Genomic DNA, 23,131 nt, shown 5'->3' on the forward strand with positions numbered 1-23,131 from the left:
AGTTTTTATTGCTATTGCCTCTCATCACGTTAAACAACACTTACAACACTTTAAAAGCCCTACCCGACAATTAAGTAGAGATACAAGTTATGGTAATTAAATCATTTTATTTTGGCCCTATGCCTAAAAAGTTTACTCTTGATGGAAGAGCAATAAACATCTTTGATTACTTAATTCCATTTGTACTTCATTTATGACCTGTAGACCTTAATTTAAGGCTTCCACTCATTGTACAATTATTGAATAAATCAATGGTTGCTGTGGTTTGGAGTGTGTGCACTAAGTGAACTTCTGTCATGGGTTCCAACTTGGCAGATGGTAGATGAATTCATTTAAACGCCTCTCAGCCGCTTACCATGCACCATCTTGAATAAATGTGAAATGTAAGCCAAGAAAGAAAAATTGATGACGTCTTATTCATTCCCTCTCCTTCCCTCTACAGGTGGCCTCTATGGACTTCATGGCTATGAAGCGCTCACAGCTGTACAACATGGCCAACAACCCCTACTCCACGCCACAGCAGCCAGGAGGCGGGCCTTACCCTCCCAGCCAGACATACACGTCCCCTGCTTCACACAGATATCCAATGAGCATGCAGGGGCGGGGCCAAATGGGCATGGGCGGGATGCAGTATCCTCAACAGCAGGTATGTCAAGAACTCTGAACCCTGCATCTTTATTCTTGAGCGTCTCAGTGTGACTCACGAGTGAGTCAGCCCCCTCTGCAGTGCCAATCCAGATGTTGTAGCTGGTGTTATAAGCGATTTCGCTGCGGGACATTTGCTCCTTGTTGTGAACATTCTCAAGCGATTTTCCCCCTGAAGGCTTGGCATGTTCAATTCAAGACACAGCCTAAAATACCAGGCAGCACATCTCACACCCTAGCATGTGGTGGTGTCAATCCTGTTCATCACTCAGCTCCCCTTAGACTCCCACTGGAGCAAGATGGGTTTGATGCTGAGTGTGTGCGTGTGTGTGTGTGGACGGGGGATATACTATAATGTGTCTAAGCTTGAGCGCTTGTTTTCATGATTCTGTATTTATTTATTTTTACTTTTGTAAGTGTGCGTGCATGCATGTCTCTTTGATTGTCTGTGTTTGCATGTGCGTGTGTGTGTGTGTGTGTGTGTGTGTGTGTGTGTGTGTGTGTGTGTGTGTGTGTGTGTGTTATGGAATGCTCTCTGCCTAGTAAACATAGACATAGCAGTGCCGACCCACGTCACACTCTCTCTTTGCAACACAATAGGCCTGTGTTGGAGACAATAGTGCTTTTGTCTGCTTTATTTTGTCTTAAGTAAATCCCATTTGGAGTGTGTGTGCGCGTGAGTGTGCGTGTCTGTATGTGAGTGTGTGTGTGTGTGTGTGTGAGTGTTTCAAAGGGAGAGATGGAGAGAGTGTGTGTCTGTAATAATTTGTCTGTACTACTACGCATGTGTTTGCATGGATGATATGTGTGTCCCACATTTCTGGCAGATAGTGTGTGTTTCTGTGTGTTGCTGTGTGTTGCTGTGTGTGTTTATGACACTCTCGCTCCATCAGTGTAGATTGTAATGCAGCAGCAGCACAGAGCAACACAGCGAGAGAGGGGGGGGGGGGGGGGGGGAGTGTCCCCTGCTGTCACTGTCTGCTATATTTAGTAATCCTGGTCTGTCGGTCTGGACTTGGACGCCTCTTACAGGGGCAAGCGAGCTTCCACACATAGCAAGAACAGAGAGAGAGAGAGAGAGGGAGAGAGAGAGAGAGAGAGAGAGAGAGAGAGAGGGGAGAGAGAGAGAGAGATGGAGAGAAGGGAAACACAGATGGGCTGAAAGACATGCTTCCTACATTGTCTAAAAATAATGTATAAATGTGTGGACATGCAGTGTTCACAATTTTCACACTTTTAGGAAAAATGTATTTTGTTTTACTTTAATTAAAGATCATGTGGAAATAGAGCTCCTATGAAAATATACTTATACTGAGAGTTGCGCAAAAAAAGAAATGCATTTTACATCGATAATCAGTGTAGTCGCTGTGGGGAATAGAAGTCCTTATTGTTGAGTATATGTGTGCTTTTCTTCAGTTAAGAGGAGGCTATGTGAGATTATGGTGATAACAATATTGATTTGGATCAAATTGATCTTTATATTTTGGTCCTATAACACTTATACAAACATGAATCAAAGTCAATAACAGACAACACCTGTGACTTTAAATGTGTAAGCAGAAGTCAGAGGTCACTGTTATCACAAAACAAAGAAATAGTTCAATAGTAACAGCAATCATAACTTTAATTATGTTATGCTACATCACTAGTTTGACTGCATCAAATCTGGTTTCCTTTTTAGTCTTCCTGGTCTCACTTTGCACTGCACTCCTGAGAGGGAAACTTCATCATTTACTTCATTTTCCATGTTAAAAAGACTGAAACTTGTCCGATGCTTTTTGATGATGTCATCACCCTCTCAACATGAGCATCATTTTGCCAACTCAGGGGTTTTAAAGAACAAAATACACACGACTGGGGGGAGAGCATGAGGTGAAAGCAGGCCAGCACGGAGAGTATTACAAACACATAATGACGCACAGTTGCTAACTCACTCAAAAATACATCCCTGTTACTGGTTTGTGATGAAATCCTCGGGCGTATTACATAGCCAGAGAGAAGCGCTATGGAACGTAATTAGTTCAAATAGAATTAGTTGTTCACTCTGGCTATAGCCATGGGAAATGCGCTTCTAAAGTTTCTAATTATCTAGTTCTGGCTTTAAAAGCAGCACCACTGTATTGCCTATCTGCAGCTGGTGAAATCTAGCTCACAGTAATGAGTTTGGAGAAGGAGGTTTAATTCCACCCTCTCAGATGAGCGTAATGAACCTCACCTACAGAAAGCAGTCAGGGGTCTGAGCAGGGAGGAGCGAGGAGGGCTAAAAATGTACGCCCCAGATGTGTATTACAAAATATGCTGCACACCAAGACTTGAAGTGAGTATTAATTGCACATTTAAGATGCATCATTTGCAGATAAGATGGATATGATTGCAGTCGTGTCTGGAGGAGGAGAAATGAGCCGCCCGTCCTTTTTTTTATCTTTAACCCCAGATGATGCAAAACTGTCCAAAGATCAGCTGCTAAAAAGAAACATTCTCACCATTTCAACTGTGGCGAGATCAGCGAGGGGTATTGTGGGTGATGTAAGACGCGGCACACACATCCCCGATGATGCATCAAGCTGCAGGGCTCAGACCTCAGCTTGTCACAGCCAAGCATGCTGGGATGTTGCCAGGCAACGTGACGTCAACAAAGATATGGGCGTACGTCTATCGCTGTGATTTCTCCAGAACCAAGTGACTATTAGCCTGTGTGCATATAGTACATGAGAGTGAATGTGTGTGTGTGTGTGTGTGTGTGTGTGTGTAGTTGGTTTTAGTCCTCTTTGACTACGTCTCATTATTGTAATTAAATCCTGCTAAAATGAATTCACAGTCAGGCTGAATAATCACTTCAAAGCTACACATACAACTCACCCTGACTTGTTATTGGATGTGAGTCAATCACATTGTTCCTTCTATAATACTCACAACATGCTGTTAAAAGAGATTGTGGGTAAATTGTATGGCTGCACCACTTATGTCCATAATGAATGCACCTGGTGAGAATATCTTTCTCATAGTATACATATATTCTATTTTTTGAATAGAATAGCGAGTTGTAAGTATCCCTCGGTTATGGTTATTACAAACCATTTGATATGTTTTGTTGCCTTTTCTTTGATTCTGAAATGTATGACTCTGAGGCTAACCTGAGACAATGGTCCTATCGGTAATAACTTACAGGGCACGACTACAACGAAAAGGGTTAAAATGCAGACCCGGAAAGCAAAGATGAACCTTTGTAACATCTGTCTGTTCATCCTTTATTGTCATCTTTATATTGAAAAATGATCACGATCGATATATTTAAACTGAATGGTCCTGTAATCCTACAGAATTCACTGACCTTTCCGTCAGGAGTTGTCATTGGAACTACTTTCTGCTGAAGGGTTTATTCAGAGCTAGAAATATGTGGCATGTCCATGAATCCTGTCAACTCAGCAGCACATTGTAATTTACATGTGTTGGTGACATTTCCATGCTGTACCGACACATTCACTATAACTACACCGTGGTTGTTTACAACTACAGTAAGATTTCTGTACATTTGAAGCAGTGTGTAACCCAGAGGCTAAATGTGACCCTTCAGTCCAAGTTGAGTCATTGTTTTTGGGAGACCTTGTTTACCTGTTCAGCCCTCTTGTTTTATGTATGAAGCCCTGTCTGTTCAACACTCTTACACAGTCTACCTACAGTATGCACATGTTGACACGATCTCACACACTCTGACACATTCTTAACAGTGATTTCACTACCAATTAGGCACTCTGCTCATGGCCTCTTTTCAGTAAACCACTGTTGATCTCACTGTTGATGTCTCAGGAAAAAAACCCAACAACCTTTCTTACCAGCCTGCAGCGGAAAAAGTCTAGAACTTGCATTAGAGGCAGTTAGCGTCGTGCATCCTCTGCATGCACGTGTGTGAGAGACAGTGTTATCGTGTCACAAAGGGTGACAGGCACAGTATGCATGTTTAAGAGATAATGTGTGTGTGGAGGGATGGGAGCCAAAAAAACTAACATTTCTGCAGATGGGAAAAAAAGAAAAAGGAAGGCAGGAAGAAGAGGAAGAGGAGGAAATAGAGAAAGGAGGCCGGTGTGTCTTGGGGATGAAGGGCCACACGAGAAAATGTCTGTTTGGGAAGTGGAATGATGTTGAAAGTAAAAGAAAATAATAAAGAAAGGGAAAATAACAGTGCAGCCAATTCTTAGCGTAATTTCCTGTGATTTCAAAGTTGGCAGACGGAGAGGAAAAGGAATTTGAAGCAAACATTAGCGTTTGATGTGAAATGAGGGGAGGGGTGATGGAGAGGGAGAAAAAAAGCTTAAGGAAAAAAGATATATCCTGGGAAACGAAAGAAGAAAAAGTGTGTGTGCGTGTGCATGTATATGTGTGTGTCGAGGAGAGCAAGTGTGTCAACGAGTCAGGCAGAAACCATTACTGGTGTTGGCTGTTTGTTCCTTACACATTGGGCCAACCCTAATGGAAGCCAAGCATTTAAAGTCAAGTGGTAAACGTGGCCGACATGCCGCCTGTTCGATCCAAACAAACCACACAACCCCACTGTACTTCACAACTCTGAATACCTTTTTATGAACTCTCTTTATATGATGTTTTTCAACACCCTTTTTATTCAGTTATACAGCAGGCAAAGAAAAAAAAGGACAGAGAGCAGTAAAATAATACATCTGTATTCTTTAAAAATTGTGTATTCCTTTCAACTGGGCAACAGCTGTGTAGATTCCCAAATAATAAGCACACATTTCAAGACAGCTCCTTGCTCCTTTGTTGTTGTTTTTTTTGCACCATGTGTTTTATTTACGCAGCAGAGAAACATGTTTCACCATGGTTTTCAAAACAGCTGAAACCATTACTCTGGAACCAGCATCAAGCAAATGTGAACAATGCATTTCATGGCTTTTTGAAAATAGTTGTCGACACTCAATAAAACTTCTGTCAATTAAATTGTTGTTATAAGAATGTCATTTATATGTCTTTTCTTACAAAGGATCATAAAAATCAGGCCCCAACTTTCTCCAAATATGAAAGTGAGCTTTGTTCTTGAACCATTTGGACGACAAGCACAAATAAGGTGTCTTTAGTAAGCTAACACTCTGCAGATTCAGATACGTGTTAAAATTCCTCTCAAAAACATTAAAACACGCAAACTGTTGTTGAAATAAGACCGGCCATCGCCACAGACCACAGTCTGTTTGGAGTTAAACACGTTCTTTTATCTGCAGGGATTACAGTTCATCGTCGCTACAAAAGACTTCTGTCAGTTTCACAATCGTAACGATATTTAGTCCTCCTTGGTGTCCCCCCTCAGGAATTAGTCTTTAAAAAAAATCCTGTTAGTTGTCCCCCCCAAATAGTTAAGTGAGATATCCGCCCTTGCAAAGGATAGTTATTGAAAAGGAGTTTTTTCAGAAGACATTTTAATATGTTACAGTAGGTAACCACAGGTGTTAATAATCAAATGAATCATAGCTCAGTTCCATTTAGCTGATTCAGTGTGAGGGTGCTGGTAGTGTGGGGATGATTAGGACACTTGAACAGAGCGGAGCCTTTGTTCATGTGAATAGTTACAGCAGCACTTTTCTACTACAACATGGCAAAATGTCTACATTCAGTGTTGCTTACAAAATTGGCAGTGACACAGTGCAAAGTGTTAGTGCTGAGTGTTTTTGGTCAGTTTTGGTAGTGATTATCAGATTTGTGTTGGGATTGCTAAGTGTATGCTAACCGAAATGATTTAGTACGCTTCGTCTGTGGGATGTTTTAGGGTGACTGTTTTTTTTTTGTGTGTGTGTTTTCCTTTGACAAACCGTATTGTTGTGATTCTTCTACAACTGATCTTAAAATAAATGTTTAAAGTCCAAAATCCTAATCAAGAGTGTCACCCTACCACCAACAATTCCTATCACTACAAATGAGTTGTTAGAATGGGCTCCCTTATGTACACAGGCGACAGTCCTCTTTGCTCTGGTTGCAGGTTCGACTCCCGGTCCAGGTGCTATGTTGTGCATGTCGTCCTCCACTCTCTTTCCACATGTTTACTGTCAATCTTCAGCTGTCCTGTCAAATAAAGGGAAAAAGCCCCAAAAACCAAAGTAAATCTAGCCTCTACTTTTGATTCTTCTCTGTCTGAAAAGATACAAATAAGCTGATAATCAGAGTTCAATTTGTACATAAATATTTACAGAGGGCCTTTAAGTTTCTGTTAAAAGAAAAAGCTGTAAAAGTCCTTGTCAGTCCAAACATCATCTTGTGGGCTATCGACTTTAGGGAGTTAGATGGGTAATTTACGACATCGATTGAGCCTGGGCAGGGGGGTTCCTTAGCAGTGGGGAAAGCGAGGGCCACTTGGAAGCACTTAGGGGCCCCGGGTGCTGGGGTTGTCTCTGGGGTTAATGCAGTGAGCGCTGCTGCCTCTGACGGATGGCTGGGAAGCCCCAATAAATCAGCCCCTCTGCCAGGAAAGATGGAGGGAGAGGAGGGGTAGGGGTGCAAAGGGGACCACTTCAGACTCGTCACGCCCCTCCCTTTTTTGAAAGCCTTTTGAAACATCGCAGGCTGTTCAAAGTACTCATCTGAACCATGCAGATACAAACACACACACAGCACACACTTTCTTCTTTCCATCTTTTCAAAAACTCCGGACCCGCACTCCATGCCAGCCCACGGGACCCTCACCTCACAATTATGGGAGACATTAGGGTGGGGAAGGGGAGGGGTTAAAATATTAGAGAGAAAAAGGATTGAAAGAAAGGAGTACAACGATATGGAAAGGCTGATTAATTAAGGGTTCCTCTCTAGCTACAAAATAGATGAAGTTTCAGGATCAATTAATTAGCAGGCTAGCCTACGCACGTCAATGGCTCTAATAGCCTGCTCTCATTTGTAACTTTTATTACCCCGCTGCTGTGGAGTGGCTCTCAGCCAATCAGACACCACGTGGAGATGATGGTACGTGTCCATTAACTGGAAAAGGGGGTAGAAAACCCCTCCCTTTTTCACAGAGTAGTTGAAGAGATGCTATCAATTATATCAATATAAAGTTTGTATGTGCTAGATCTAACATGAAATACAGCACAACACAGAGCGGGCATACTGTAATTCTTTGTCCCCTCATGACAAGGAGGGTACTATACATGGGATATGTAAAAATAAATTGTATCATTATGATAATACCCAATGGATTATACACTTCATGTAAGCTATTAGTTAAATTACAAACCCAGCTGTCAGCTCATCCTTGTTGTTGCATTAGGTGTATGAGCCGTAAACTCAATCATTCCTGCTCAGGCAGGCGATGTCGGAATCTGAAATAATTTAGTGTAGTGCCGGCAAGTGTTGTTAAACGTCACAAACGTAGTGTGTTTTTTTTTTTTTTTTAAGATCCAGGCTCGGCGCTCTGTGTCTGCAGCGCTCTATATGTGCCTATTGATAAGATAAAAGAGCAGAGAGATGAAAGCGGCGCGAAATGGAGGGAGCGAGTACGAGAGGGAGGAAAGAAGGAGATGCTTTACGTCTTTACAGAGTTACTAGGGGATTAGTCGCTGCTCTAATTGGCTCACCGAGAATTCGTCTCGGTTTTTTCTTCCAGATTAGAGATAGGTTTTTAACGCAGGTCAAGTCTGCGCCCGCACCTCGTTTTCTGAGCTTCATTTGAAGGAAGAGGAGAGAAGAGACATGACACACCATCAACATTTGAAAACAGATCTGAGAAGGCCTAGATTGGTATGATCAAGGCTTTACCTAGACACACACTTTTGGTGTTAGATTGGTACGAGGACAGAAGAACAAGACGGAGCCCTGTTACACAGTATATAGAGACTCACTTCAAAGTTTGACTGAATTACTATAATGACTTTAAAATCAATTTTTAGATGACTTCCACTCTTTTGAAACACCAGTTAAGATAAGTACAGATTATTAATTAAATTGTTTGGGCCTCTATGCCTTTATTGGATAGGATAGCTGAAGAGAGACAGGAAATGTTGGGAGGAGAGAGTAGGGGATGTCATGCAGGAAAAGGGCTGAGGTCGGATTTGAACCCACAGCTGCTGCGACGACGACTATAGACTCTGTATGGGGTGCGCGACATCACAGCTTGGCTATCGGCGCCACTCTGCGTACTGATTACACCTATCAAAGTCAATCAATCAATCATTATTTGTACAGCGCCAGTTCATAACAAGTGTTATCTCGAGACGCGTTACAAAAGAGCATATGGCATAACATTCCTGTTGTCCATACTTCCTTGCCTCTGAGGTGGAGGTCAGAGCAGGCCGTGAATGAATGAGGACGGTGGTGGTTGTGGGGACGATACAGTCAGACGGTGGTGGCTGAGCGTCAGGGACGCCGGGTGGTAGTAGTGAAATAATGCAGACACATTGAAAATTTGATACTTTTTATTACATAAATATTAACAAACTTTTAACATTCCATTACAATCTCTTTCCAGAAAAAGAGCTAACTAACAGATTAGTATTAAACAACCAAATTGAGGCACCTGGTGGAGTTGTATTACTATGTGTTTTTTACATAAGAGAGGCGACAAAGGTGTCAAAGGTCTTTTTTTGGCAGATCTTTTGGCCGCTTGCTCCTGTTTTCATCTGGCCTTGTGATAAACAGACATTTGTTTTAATGCTATTACAACACTGATGTGTTTGTGTTAATCAGGCTAAACAAATGGGTTGGAGAAATTGATAGAAAAGGCTTTCAGTACAACACAATAAAACTTCTTAACCATGTAGCTGAACAGACCACAGATAACAGTTTGAGTTATATTTAACACTACAGCACGGTGTTGACACAAGGAAGAAGGCAAAGTAAGGATAAGTGATAGCGTCTGAGGTTGTGATCCTTCCAAAGGTGTTACTGACAACACAGGCCTACCTGCAGGTAACCCTTTTACCCCATCATCTTCAATTCACCAACAACAAATTCATGTTCAACACAGCGAACAGCATCCACACTGACCTGAGAGAACTCCACGATCCATTGTGTCACTGTCATTTAACACAGCAGCCCCTCAGAGCGTCGGCATCCAACACTACTTCGCAGCAGGGGATGTAAAATACGAGTATAATCTCCCGAGCTGATGTCGACGGCTAATGGTGAACAAGCGTGTTTCAACTAGAAGCCCCCCCACCCTCGCTCTCTCTCCCTCCCTTCTCCCTGTTCAGATGTAATTGACATGACTCCTACACAAGTTCAAGCCTGTCATCACAGCAAGCGGTGAAAAACGAGCCGAGGCCCTTGTGTGCTGAAATGATTGATCTAAGAGACGTTTTTAGGGCTATTTGGTGCTGAATTGTGATGTTTACATGTATTGCAAGTCTTCTTTTCTTTTTCTCCCTCTTCCAATTTAATGAGGATTATTTTCTGTCTGTCAAGACTGGATTAAGTTTGAGTTGCATCCAGTCTTGGGCAGCCTTTTCCCCCTTTTAATTTCCAGAATAAACATTGAGAAACTCTGAGGTTCAGGTGCTCAACAATGCATTCACTCGTTTTTCTCACACTTTATCTGGGGAAGCTTCCAGACCTTCTTCAGCAGCTGCATTTTCACCCTTCCTTCTTTCTCTTATTCAGATCCATTTTTGCAATCCTTGAATCACATTTGCTTTTTTCCACTCTCCCTCTTTCCCAATTTCCCCTCTCTTCTTCTGTCTTTCTTGGCCCCAGATTGGGGTCAGGAGTTTAGTAGGGGAAAACATTTGAAGCTGGTGGCACAGAGCCCAGAGGCACTCACACACACGCGCGCACACATTCATACACACGCGCACATACACAAATGAAAATAAAAAGTGAAAAAAAAGAAGTAAATGGCTGTTCACACACACATTACGGAGAGCATTAACCTGCCCTGCTCTGCCTCTCCAAATGTCTCCATTACGCGCCGGCTTGGAACAACACAGGCAGCGCTAGTTGCAGCCAGCCATCAATTGATGTGAGCAGGAAAACAGAGAATAAGAGAGAGCGGGGGAAATAAAGGAAGACAGACAGGGGGCAGAGAGCAACATTTGGTAGTGTTTCAGAAAAGGATCTGAGATGAAAATATAGAAAAACACGCCTGCTTGTCTGTCAGTGGAAAGCTACTCTATCTGCTCGCTTTCGGTTGCCGTCAGTGTAATGCTGATGTTATCAGCAGGTCGATAAGTCACAATCCTTGAATAGACAGGCTTGTGTTTTTTTTAAATTTGAGAATAAGAAAACCTGTCGTATATGAAGCGAAAAAAAAAAATCATCTGCAGCCTAGTTTCTCTTTGTTGCCTGAATGTGCCTGTGTCTATATTGTCATATTTAGTCTCAGCTTGATGTGCAGTGTCTCGGCTCATCGTCTGGAGTCCCGTATATCACTCGCTCTTTCTCTCACCCCTCCAAGGGCAGCTCATTCCTTGAGATGTCAAGGGCCTCCCGATGTACAAGGAGGGGGAGGAGCAAGAGAAGGAGACATCAAAGAGAGGTATAGAGCGCTAGAGAGCGAGCGGCATCACCTTGGGGGGAGAGATACGAGGGCGATGACGAGCACGCCGATGCATCCCCTCTTTCTTCCCTTATGTTTAATCATGAGCCTGTTGATGCTGATCCTTCCCTCAGACGCCTCACATTTCATTACGGGGACTCACCTTCGCCTGCAATTCACAACCCAGAGAGACGGTGTTCCCAGCTCATTCTCTATACTCGAGATGAGTGCTCGTGGTGCTGGTGATGAGCGACTGATCTTATCACCACACAGAGCTGAAGAAGCTGCTTGATTTGTTTTGGTCCTGAGTGCAATGATAACCTCTTGTTGACTGCACCAGCTCAGCTCAGAGAAAAAGGAACTTCTTTTTTAGATGTCAACTTTGCATGTTACACAAGTGACAAGAGTGGATAAATATTGATTTAGCCAGTGACAGACTGGACCACCACAGTCCCTGTTTTGTTGCCATTAATGCAATTGTGATGCAGAGTTTTTTTAAGCAATGATCCAGTGGTTCAACCATATGAGATACACAATACAATTAAACAGAGTTTAATAGTAGTTTAATTTAGTAGTTCTATGATTCTCTGGCAAGATATGTATCTTATTTTTACATAAAAAGGAAAATAATCAGTTAAATGCCCTTACCATGGCGGCAGTAAAGAGTGTTTCAGAGATGCAATGATTTGATCAGGAATTCTTATTAGGTATCCAAAACTCACAGTATGAAACAAAAGCATATTTTTTTATTGTACCCACAGATCTAAAACATCTGATCTAAAACAAGACAGACCACTCATTCATTATTGTCAAGAAAAAAAGCACACCTAATACAAAGTTATGACAGAAAGACAACGGTCCTATGAGTTTGTCAGTCATTTCAATAATTATTCTTTTTAAATAGTTTATAGAACATGTAATTACAAAACACTTCATTTAAAAAAAGAACTGCTTTTCATAATTGCATTCACTGCCATTGTTCCCTATAAGTCGATGTTTTTACACTTTATCTGTAGATATCTCTCCTCAAAGATATTACAGGATATATATTATATTTACATTCATTTCACCGTCTTTCCTGGAAATGTTAATTGTAGATTTGTCCATCTTAGCTTCATACTTAAAGCTAAGGAGAGCAATAACTGACAATCTTTTTCTCCAGCTTCAGATCATCACTTACATCATTTATAGCATGGAGCTGACTCAACACAATGGATGTAAATGTTCAAACAATGTTAGGACATTTTGATGTATGACAGGAGTAAAAAACACAACTTCAACATCCAGTATGTGATGCTCATGATTGTAGGATCAGTCTCTAACCTTGGGAAGGCTGTGGCTCAGTTGTTAGAGTCAGTCGTCTCTGAACCGGAAGGTCGAGGGTTCAATCCCCAGCTCTTGTCTGATGTGTCCTTGGGCAAGACACCTAACCGCCGAATTGCTCCCGCTACTTCGTCGGCAGCGTATGAATGTATATGAATGGGATTAGTTACTTCTGATGGTCACTTTACATAGAAACCTCTGCCATCAGTGTGTGAATGTGTAGGTGTGACATGCGGTGTCAAAACGCTTCGCGTAGTCAGAAGACTAGAAAAGTGCTGCAAGAAAAATAAAAAAGACAGAATGTTTTATTGAACCATGATAACCATACAGCGTCACTTTGTTTATCCATCATTACGTTATTGTTTATCAGTCATTAAAGAAGACATGATATTGTAGAAAATATGATCCTTCAAGTAGACAAAATGAAATACCCTCCAACCTTTAAAATGATCCACATTCTAAGTTCACTTTGTTCATGTCTAAACAAAGGAGGGTTTGTTCCCAGGCAGAGATTTCAAGGTGTGATAGATCAGACAGCAGAAGACAAAAGGAGCGATGCTGGTCAAATGAAAAAGTGTTACAGTTGGATCATTGAAATGCTTCAGCCAGTTATGGCAGATAAGCTGAAGAAAAAGAGACGAGGCAACTGCCACAGATGTCAGAGTTATTTTAATGCCGGTTTACTTTTTTCATTCCTTGACTGACAGATCTGTCAACAGTGCCATTTCTCCCTAACTGTTTTCCTGCTGTGCTCCCTTGCTGAAAGTTCCTTTCATTATCTGCCTTTAAGTTCGGCTTCAGATTCACTGAACTGCTGGAGAGTATGAAAAAAAAAAACGTCCTTTGCATCATTTTGCACTCTGTTTACAAATGCAATTATTTTAATTTAGTCGGCTTTTGAATATTCACATCCATCCCTCCACTGATGCAGTGATTAACACATACGTGTATAATTATTTTTTTTTAAAGAGCAGTTGTCAGTCAGAAGGTACAATAATAAGCCTGCAGTACTGTGTCCTCATAAAACACCTTCTAGAAGTAATGTGGTGGCACTTCAAAATTGCTGAAGGGCTGTTTGAGACTTATTTGCCACCAGCTTGCTGTGACAACTTCTTGATCAATCTCCACCTTGAATGAATAAATCCAACTAATGAAAGATATGTTTAGCTTGATGCCAGGTGACTAATACAACTTGGACTGGATTAAATATGAAGATGTCAGTTTGAATCAATGACTTTGGGCTTTTAATGTAATGTATGCTAATGTTAGCGGAGCAGGTATAGCGTTGGTTTGACATTCATCAGTTCCTTTGGTACAAACAGTTTTTTTCTGTCATTTCTTTTCACATTTCTTTGAGTGTGCCCTCAAATAATTGGCATGATGTTTGATGATGACGATGAGGGATCAGGGTCTCAAAGCTGTATGCATTTCATTTTGTTCCCCTCCATACTAACCTCTGAGGCAGTGTACTATGGGTATTAGCATATAGTACATGAAGTCCTGTATTTGAAGCTTCCAGTTTAGAGGTGTGATACAGAACAGGCAGTTGCCCTGATAAACTATTCCTTCCATGTTGGAGACATGCCAGTCAATGAAATCAACTGATGCAATACTCTGACACCAAACACCTGGTGTGCTTTAAATCTGTAGTACATGGAAATTGTATGACTTAGTATACATGCTATAGAGGGATCTGACGGCTGCAGCCATATTTCAGCAGAGATAGTTGTATTAAAAAAATCAGCTTCTGATGAAGGTACCTTAATCAGGTAATCTCAGCATTATTTACATCTTACATTTCAGACATCGTTACAATAACAGCCTGATGACATAATAGAGATAAATCCTGACCATCTGCCACATATTTGTTACATGATGCTGTATAATATAACCATAATCTACTAGCTAGTTAGCTCAATCTGTTAACAGCAGTTTTGTTTGTTTGTATGTTTTAGATACTTGCGTTGATCCCCAAGGGGAAATTGGTGCTTACACTCTGTTATTAAGAGATACGATATTCACACGTATAGGCCCAGAAATACAAGCATGTACAAACAGGACCTATGGACATGCTTCAATGGAGAGGTGTTAGAGTGAGGGGGCTGAGAGGACACCCCTGAGCTGTTGGAGGTTCTGCGTCTTGATCAACTCGTCAGTACTCAGGTGAGTGAAATGGCACCTCTCCAGTAACCACACCAATTTCCATACTTTTTGTCCATAACGTCCCTTGGACTAAGCAACTGCCACCGCAATCGGCGCCCCAACAGTCGCTCCAATAGTTGCATTATGAAATACTCTTCTATATTCATAAATCATGGATTTGCAAATGCAACATGGCTGTAATGATTACATGTAGTCTGAGCCTGCAGTTAATAATTTACTTATACATAGATGGATTTTAGTTTTGTGTTTGTAATGTTGATGAACTTGGTCGGCAGGAGTGGAGTAGCTGAGTCCTCCTCAGGTTCTTCCATAAATCATTTATATTGTTGTCCAAAATAAAGGAACATAGAAAGTAATGGTAAAAAAAACAAACAGCTGCAGTAATTGTCAACCTTCTTATTTATTGGTGCCGGATTCATCTGTGTATTTATATAAAGATGCAAAGTGTACCATCAGGTTCTACAAACTGTTTTCTTCTTTCTTTTTTGCATCTGTCACCTTGTTTTTCCTTTGTGTGTTACATTGAGAGACAGTACTCTTCATTAACAGTGCACTTAAAAATGAAAGACACAAATTAAAATAAAATTAACATACATTTCGTAGCTGGCATGCTTTAAATTAACATATTCAGTTATGTGACATTTTCCATTCAACATAGTGTGCTGTGGAACATTTTCCATTCAGTACTGCTGCTGTGCTCTCCCAGCTCGTTAATTGATTAATTACGTTCACCTGGTGCTCTAGGTGCCAATCAGTGCAATCGTATGTATAATATCCACATGTCTGTTTGCCGCTGCCTCTCTGAGCATGCCTCTCCTATATGTTCATCAAATTATGGGAGTATAAGAGAATTTACAGCTCCACTGAAGCACTTTCTACATTTTCCTCCTCTCTCCATAGGCTCTTCTTCCTCTGCTTCTCTTAAACACTTGTCTGTGTCGCTCCTCTCTCTGCACATATCTCTCTGTCTGCATCACTGTCTTTATCTGTCTCTCTCTATCTTTATCGTGTGAAACATCACTTTATCCATCCCTTTAAGTATCTCTGTCTGTAACACTATTCCTCTATCTCCCTTTTGCCTATCGCTCCATCTCTGTCTCTCTAAAAACATCTTGCTTTGCCACTGTTTGTGTCTCTGTATCTGTTTCATGCTTTCATTTGTTTCCTTTCTAGTTCTTTTTCAGCTCCTCCATTTTTCCTTTTTTTTAAAAAAACTCTTTCTTTATCTCCTTTTTTATTTAAAGCATAACTTTTGACTCTGTGTTTGCCGACTGGAATGCTATAAGGCTATTCCTAATGCGGTGTCTGTGTGTGCCTGTCATGTGTATGTTAAGAGGATGGAGGTGGTGGCTCTGCTTAGCACTCTGGTTGGCTGAGCCCATCTGTCACTCAAAACGGTCGACCTGTGGTCCCTGTCGCCAGCCAGCCGTATCGCCACCCCAGCAGAATTATGAAAATTCCTGTCCATTGCTCATTGGCCCGATTGAATTACAAGTAGTGCCTTGTTCCGTGCAAGGTCTTTAAACGGCTGATTTGAGGCACACACACACACACACATGTGCGTATACACACACAACACTGGCATGGGTAAGGGTGAGCAGGGCTATTTATTCTCTCCACTTGCAGAGCAGGGAGATATAGTCTGCCTTTTCATCTGACTCTTGTTTTGATAGATTTTTGATTGAGTTGCTCTCCGTGTTTGTAAGTATTTGTGTCTTTGTATCTCATTATGCCGCCAAGGCTTTTGTTTTCATCATACTGTTTCTGCAGTTTATGGTGAATTATTTGCTTCGCAGGACGTCTATTCTGCGTCATTTCTCCCTACAGCACTTCACATCTGTTGTCATTTCATTACAGACATTTATTTGACACTGTGCGCCTGCCAAGACGCTCTGGATAAATCACTCTGTTATTTTGTCTACTTCCACACACCTGAGTAGAAGAAAAAGGCAGAAAATGGTCTTATTTTCTACTTCCAGCAGTTATTTTTATTGGAATAAGCAACAGCACAGCAAGCATGTTTATCACTAAGCATATTCTCAGTCAAAGAGAATCAGGTTTCAGTGAGCTTGTTATGTACTCAGTAGGTACAGTACATTCAAACAGTCGCCCCAAGCGATCAAACAGACGCTGCATTTGAATGTCTCTTTCTTCCCTCCCAAAGCCACAGTGACAGGTTGCTACTTGTTAGACCTGCAGTCTGCATGCTCTCTCTCTCTGCCTATTTGATTGACTGACTGATGGTATTTCTGCCTGGTTTTTGTTGTTGTTGTTTGTCTATGTCTGTTTCTTCTTGTGCTTTCTTACCTGATAGACTGCATACTTGCTTGGTGATGTGTCAAGACTCTCTTCTTGAATACACTGAAAACGGACACTTCCTAAAGGTTCCCTATACAAGTTTTTGTAATAAAAAGTTGCTATTACAGACGGATTAAAAAGGAGAACAATGAACAAAGAAGTATAACTAGATTTCATGGCTGCATTGACAGTACTTTTTGTATAATAAAAATGGCCTTGTGTTATAAAAGCATTAAAACAAGCAATCTGTAGCGTTGGTATAAAAACAGGCCATGCAGCACTTCTGCTAATCGGTTAATGTGTAATCAAAAAACTCCTGAATGACCCTCAAACGTTTTACAAAGAGCTCTCCTGGATATATTGTTTTTGTTGAAGTACCCATCTTCTTGGTAATTAATGATAAACTCTCTCCAATGTATCCATCTATAGAAATGATAATGGCCTGTTAAGTTTGTGTCTGGCAGTCCAATGTTGATTGTCTTAGTCCTTAGCATTGAATCTCTGTGTGGATGTTGGATTTTGTTACACACACATGATGCTTTTTGTGCTTTGTAAACAGTATATAAACAAATAAAATCAGAAGCTTTAAGAGTCGGAACCAGGATTACTAGTCGGTTAAACTTATCATTAATGATTTAATCAATTCTGGCCTCTATGCTAGTCACAAGCTATGTAAAGCATACGCTATGTAAAGTAGTGGCCAGCCAATAGCAGGGGCTGTAGCTTCAATGGCTACTTCTATACTGCCATAATGCTTTACTACCTGGATCTAAACGAGCATAGTGAATTAATAGCATCTCATAGGGGGTTTTGCAGTATTCAAATCTAGAAAATGGAAATCAAGTTAAATTGTAAATGGACTTAAGCTTGTATAGCACTTTTCTAGTCTTCTGACTACTCAAAGGGCTTTTACACTGCAGGTCACACCTACCCATATATAAACAGTCACACACTGATGGCAGAGGTTGCTATCTTAAGTGACCATCAGAAGTAACTAATCCCATTCATACACCGCTGACGAAGCAGTGGGAGCAATTCGGGGTTAAGCGTCTTGCCCAAGGACACATCGGACATGGATCAAGTCCCCAACCTTCCAGACGACCAACTCTACAGTACCAACTGAGCCACAGCCAACCAAGTTCTGGTCTATGTCAGTTTAAACTGGCATATAACCACTTGACCAAAGCAATGCATATTCACATTCACTGTAACCTGCAAGGACGACCGAAGGCTGGTGTTGTTAACTTTAGCCCAGTCGGAAAACTGATTGGACCACAGGGCACTTTGATCCCGTGTGTAGCCATGTTCAATTAATTGTGCAGAATTTTGACTGTATTCTGAATGTTCTCCAAACTTTAGACTAGTCAAATAGTCTGACTTTAAATTTGCATTTGACTGAATCAATTCAGACTTTTAAAAAAAAAATGTTTTTCACCTATAGATGAGTCAAGGAGACAGATTTGTCACCACATATTTAAATATTTATCAAATTCAAAATGTCCTATTATAGCTGCAAAAAGTTGCCAGTCACATAAGTTACAGTGCTAATAGACCAGCAGATATTTTGGCTTGTCATAGCAGGAGATACACAGGTGTTAGAGCACTTATTAGATTAATGATGTTCCATTGGCTCTGTGCCACTTAAGAGTCCCAGTAAGCCATTACAGTGAGCCAGCATGCACAGTGCAAGGGCCCTGAATCTACCAAAAATAGTGTCAGTGATACTAATGACACCTGTATTTTGCACACCAGTACCGTACTGAATGCAGTAAGAATTCTGGAATTTTACCCACTTAAAAATCATGAAATAAGAATCACATGACATTTTTTTCAATTCAGACCTATTTTCACCCGTCCAGTCAGCACATGACACTTTATCCTAATATAGAGCAAAGACAGCAAATCTACGTTACATGTTTTTTGTTTTTTTTTAGCTTTCTCAGCTTTCTCATTCCAACACGCTTGCTATCTGGGTCCCAGGTGTATTTTTAAATGCATAATCTCATCAACTCAAACTGGCAATGTTAAAGACAACAGAAACTGGTGTAGTTTATTATTTATTCACATGCCTTTCATGCTTTGTTATTAGGATATTTATAGCGCCAAGACGATTTTTTTTGGCGGCTCAAACCTAAAGAACAATTCTCTGATAACCTTTTTTATGTGCTTTGTCTTTCTCATTGCCTACACCTATCTGTTTATCTACTCCTCTATGTCTATCTGTCAATGTCTGTCCATATCTGTCTGCCTGCCTGTCATTGTATTAGTCTCAGGATGGAACCCACCCACAGTTGTCTGGTCTTGATCTCCATGGCGACCTAATCCTTGCCAATCCCAGAACAGTATGAGACCCACTGTGTTATTCTAGGCTGTCATCACTGATCATTGGATAGAGTCGCTGCTGTTTTATCAGAGCAGCTTTGATCCAAATCTAAAGACAGTGCTTTGGGTGTATTTGTGTGTGTGTATACAAGCATAGTTGTCTTTCCTAGTTTAACAATTCCCTATTTACTGCCAACTTGGATTCATGTGCATTCATTTAAGTACATGGGTATGTGAGTATGATGTCTGTTGGTGTGTGCGTAAGTGTGCGTGTGTGCTGCCCTGGCTGGCAGTAATGAATCCGACGGTGCTGTTGGCATGAGCGGGGCCATGCTATTAACCTCTCTGCCAGCTAGACTGATCTCACCCTGTCTGTCTTTCTCATCGGCCTAATGACACTCTCACACTCTGAGCACAGCGCACACTCTTTACACACACAGACCTGTCCTTTCTAATCAGATTTCCATTGAAGTGAAAAGTATTCTACATAGTCCAATCATCTCTATTCAGAGAGTCAAAAAGCTTCTGCCAGAGTCAAGAGAAGATTTCTTTTTTTTTTTTTTTTACACCCACTCAAAGGAAGTTACTCTTCAAAACTATTTCAAATGTATGACTCTCAACTTGGCCCTTGAAGCAGGATCCGATTTCCCTTTATTTTACACAAACTATCAGTTTCAACAGGGCTTTCATGAGTACTTTTTCCTACTCATAACCATCACCGTAAAACTACAACTCTGGATGTGTGCTCTGTGCTTTTGATCTGACAAGACAGAAGTGTAGGAGTAACGTCACGCCGGAGTTCCCTGTAATACCATCATTTGAGATATAAATCACTCGAAGTGAGCGTTTTACTTTGCCAAGCCTGCCAAAGAGATTTAAAGGGGCATTTCAAAGTTTAGGGCCCAGAGTAGAAGCTGGAGGTGGACTATGCGCTGTACACACGACCCAAATTGCAGCCTGTGTGCTTGTTTATTGAGTTTGTGGCAGGACTTGTGGTCTTCACTGAATAATAAAGGCAACTTGACATGATGGGGGAAAAAATGTGACATAAAAAGTGCTCTTTAAATTGCCTCACCATCAGTCTTAAATGTTGTTTAATAGTCTGTACTTGGCTGTGTGTGTGTGTGTGTGTGTGTGTGTGTGTGTGTGTGTGTGTGTGTGTGTGTGTGTGTGTGTGAGAGAGAGAAAACCCCATCCACCATAGGAAATCCGTAGAGGAGTAAGGAGCACCTGGCGCTGTCTGTAGTCATAACAAACGACAAGGAGGGATTTGGACTACATTTGTGTTGGTGCCAGCTTGTTACACGCACTCCCTGTTCACATTCTCTCCCACATCCACCATGAAATGCAGCATCGGTACTTGGCGTTGCTTTGCCCTCGCCACTTAGTTTTTTGACTGCACAGCTCTGGAATGCCCCGGCTTATCCATGTGTCCCTCATTAGGGTTACGGCCTGGGACGCGCCAGCAGTAATATCCAACACACCTCATCCCATCTGTGAGCTGAACGAGAATGGGATAATGTACAGAGGAGGATGCATTTGGCAAGCCAGAGGACATAAAGTTAGACTTCTCTGCAGAGAGAGTTTATTAGGAGAAGGACTGCTGGGAGACAGTGTCAGCCTGGTCGGAGCTAAATAAAGAACTTCAGATGAAGTGGATACACGGGTGTCCATGTTGGCCCATGTGAGATGTTTTTGTTGCTATTTTCCAATTATCCCAAGAGGAATCTAGGTTTGCGGACTCTCCTTACATTACATCACCTGGCACCTGATGTGAAAGCCTGCACCGAAAGTGCACCTGACAGCCTCTCTGCATTACTTCTAATTTAAAGTGTTGTGTTTTTCTTCAGCATTGGCCACGACCTCAATTTCTCCCTCTAACCGTTGTCTGATTGGTTGTTTCAGCAGGTGGCGCCATATGGCCAGCAGGGGATGGGCGGTTACAGTCAGCAGCAGCAGGCGGGGCAGCAGGGAACCCCTCCATACTTCAGCCCCCCTCAGCAAACCCCACCAGGTCCGACCCAGGGCCCCTACCTGCAGCCTCGACCACCGCCACAACAGGTACCAACAAACACACACACACACACAAACTGATCACATGGCGGACTACGGCACCCACTGTGGTGTTTCCTTTGTGGAAAGAATTGGCCAAGACATTTAAGTCACCTTTGCATGCCATGGGAACAATTATGGTGATTCAACAAATACATGTGAAAAAATATATCATAGATATTCAGATGTCACTTATTGGATGGACATGAATAGTAAATAGGAATCGTCAGCAGGAAACAGATTTCAGCCAAATCTTTTCATGGATTCTATTTTAATATTCCTGCATCGCTGCGATCAGAGAGATCATCTTGGGGGATAAACTGTATGTGTGAGTGTGTGTGTGTGTGTGTAAGTGTGTATGTGGGCTTGTGTATGAACATCATCAGTTGTGTTGGTGATCCAACATGCCTGTTGTATGGATCCGATTATTCCCTTGCATTATTCATGGGGCTTTTTTTCCTTACTCTCCAAACACCCACCCACACACACACACACACGCACACGTGCACACACACACACACACACACACATACACATACACATACACATACACATACACAGTGCAATGGAAGGTCATTTAATTGCAACACAATTTCACAGTTTGGACCATCTTAATGTGGAGAAAGAATTTACATTTTTCCATGTACACAAACATGTCTTTTCAACCCAATCCTCAGTAGAACAAAGAGCCTTTTTTTCACAGTTATGGATCTAGACTTGTCCTGCCAAGTTTCAAAATGATGTTCTATAGAAGTTTTCCATTGGGAAGGCGAGTTCAGGCAGCTGTTTCAGAGTTGAGCGAAGGCTGCCCATGTGTTTCTCATCCACTCTGCAGCCAGAGGCATCAATCGTCCTGCGCAGAGTGACTCTGGCTAACAGCCCTCCCCTGGATCAGAACAGGCCAGAACAAAAACGAGCAAGAGAATGAACTGTACACGTCGGGAGAGATTACAACAGAACTGGACTGGAATGAAAAGATCAAACGGAACAGGGAGGAAGAGCAGTAGACGAGACGAAAGAAAAACAGGAAAGGACAGATCAGTGAAGAAGGGATGCCCCAAGCAATTCTGCAAGACCTATGTCAGCGCTGATAAACCCACGTTTTATTCATCAATATTGGCTATCTCACATTAGTTCTCCATCAAGAACACATGGTTTGATTCCATTACAATCATTATACAATGAAAACAAAATTACCACATTGTGTAGCAGAGGAAAAGTGCAACACAGACACTTACTCGAGCACTGCTATGAAGAGTTTTGCAATTCTTCTCAAATATTTTCTTTTTGTGCAATTTCATATTTCCCCTCTGTTACGTTTCACAGAAAGGTTGAACATTAATAGATAGTTCATGGTTCCCTTAAAGAACATTGTAGATAAGATTCTTTAAACCCTTTCAGTATGTAGAATCCTTGGTTCTTATTTTTCCTTCTGATACTTCCTTTACAGTTTTTTAAAACTTGAACTTAGTGCAGATTGACTGCATCTTTTCACACGTGAACAAACTACAAGCGTGTAAAGAAGCTATGCAAAATGACAGATCATCCCTACATAGGAAAGAACTTTACAAAATACATAAGCGTACATAAAACTATTAAATTAGTCTGTTCTTCATATTAGGAGTTCACAAATGTAGATAGAGTTATTCAGCACGTGCACTGCACACTGATGACATTTGGCAGTAGTGTAGTTGTCTCTGTGGTAGGTACTTATACTGTGATTTACTGAGATGTAGTTAAAACTTCCTTTAGACAGCCATGAATACACTACATCACATCACACACTAAGACAAATAGCCAACAAAAAAGCCATTATGAGCACAAAGGCAGGTTGTCAAAAAATGAAATCGTTAGTCTTAGCATAATTGT

The 23,131-nt window shown here is 41.4% G+C and overlaps 2 protein-coding genes across 6 annotated transcripts in view; one reads left to right on the forward strand and one right to left on the reverse strand.

Moving 5' to 3' along the window:
• The window catches only part of si:ch211-195o20.7 (cytospin-A), a 404,502-nt gene that overhangs the window by 339,433 nt on the left and 41,938 nt on the right, over nucleotides 1-23,131 (reverse strand). The gene's annotated exons all lie outside the window — the stretch shown is intronic.
• Nucleotides 1-23,131, forward strand: part of LOC132993457 (AT-rich interactive domain-containing protein 1B-like) — a 173,160-nt gene that overhangs the window by 25,720 nt on the left and 124,309 nt on the right. For 4 of the 5 annotated variants that reach the window (XM_061063319.1, XM_061063318.1, XM_061063321.1 and 1 more), the window contains exons 2-3: nucleotides 443-646; nucleotides 21,116-21,271. In XM_061063319.1, the coding sequence (XP_060919302.1) occupies nucleotides 443-646; nucleotides 21,116-21,271 (360 nt within the window). The remainder of the gene's footprint in view (nucleotides 1-442; nucleotides 647-21,115; nucleotides 21,272-23,131) is intronic. The other variant, XM_061063320.1, reaches the window with a different exon arrangement.

Source organism: Labrus mixtus, chromosome 18 (assembly GCF_963584025.1).
Source record: "Labrus mixtus chromosome 18, fLabMix1.1, whole genome shotgun sequence".
Lineage (NCBI taxonomy): Eukaryota > Metazoa > Chordata > Actinopteri > Labriformes > Labridae > Labrus > Labrus mixtus.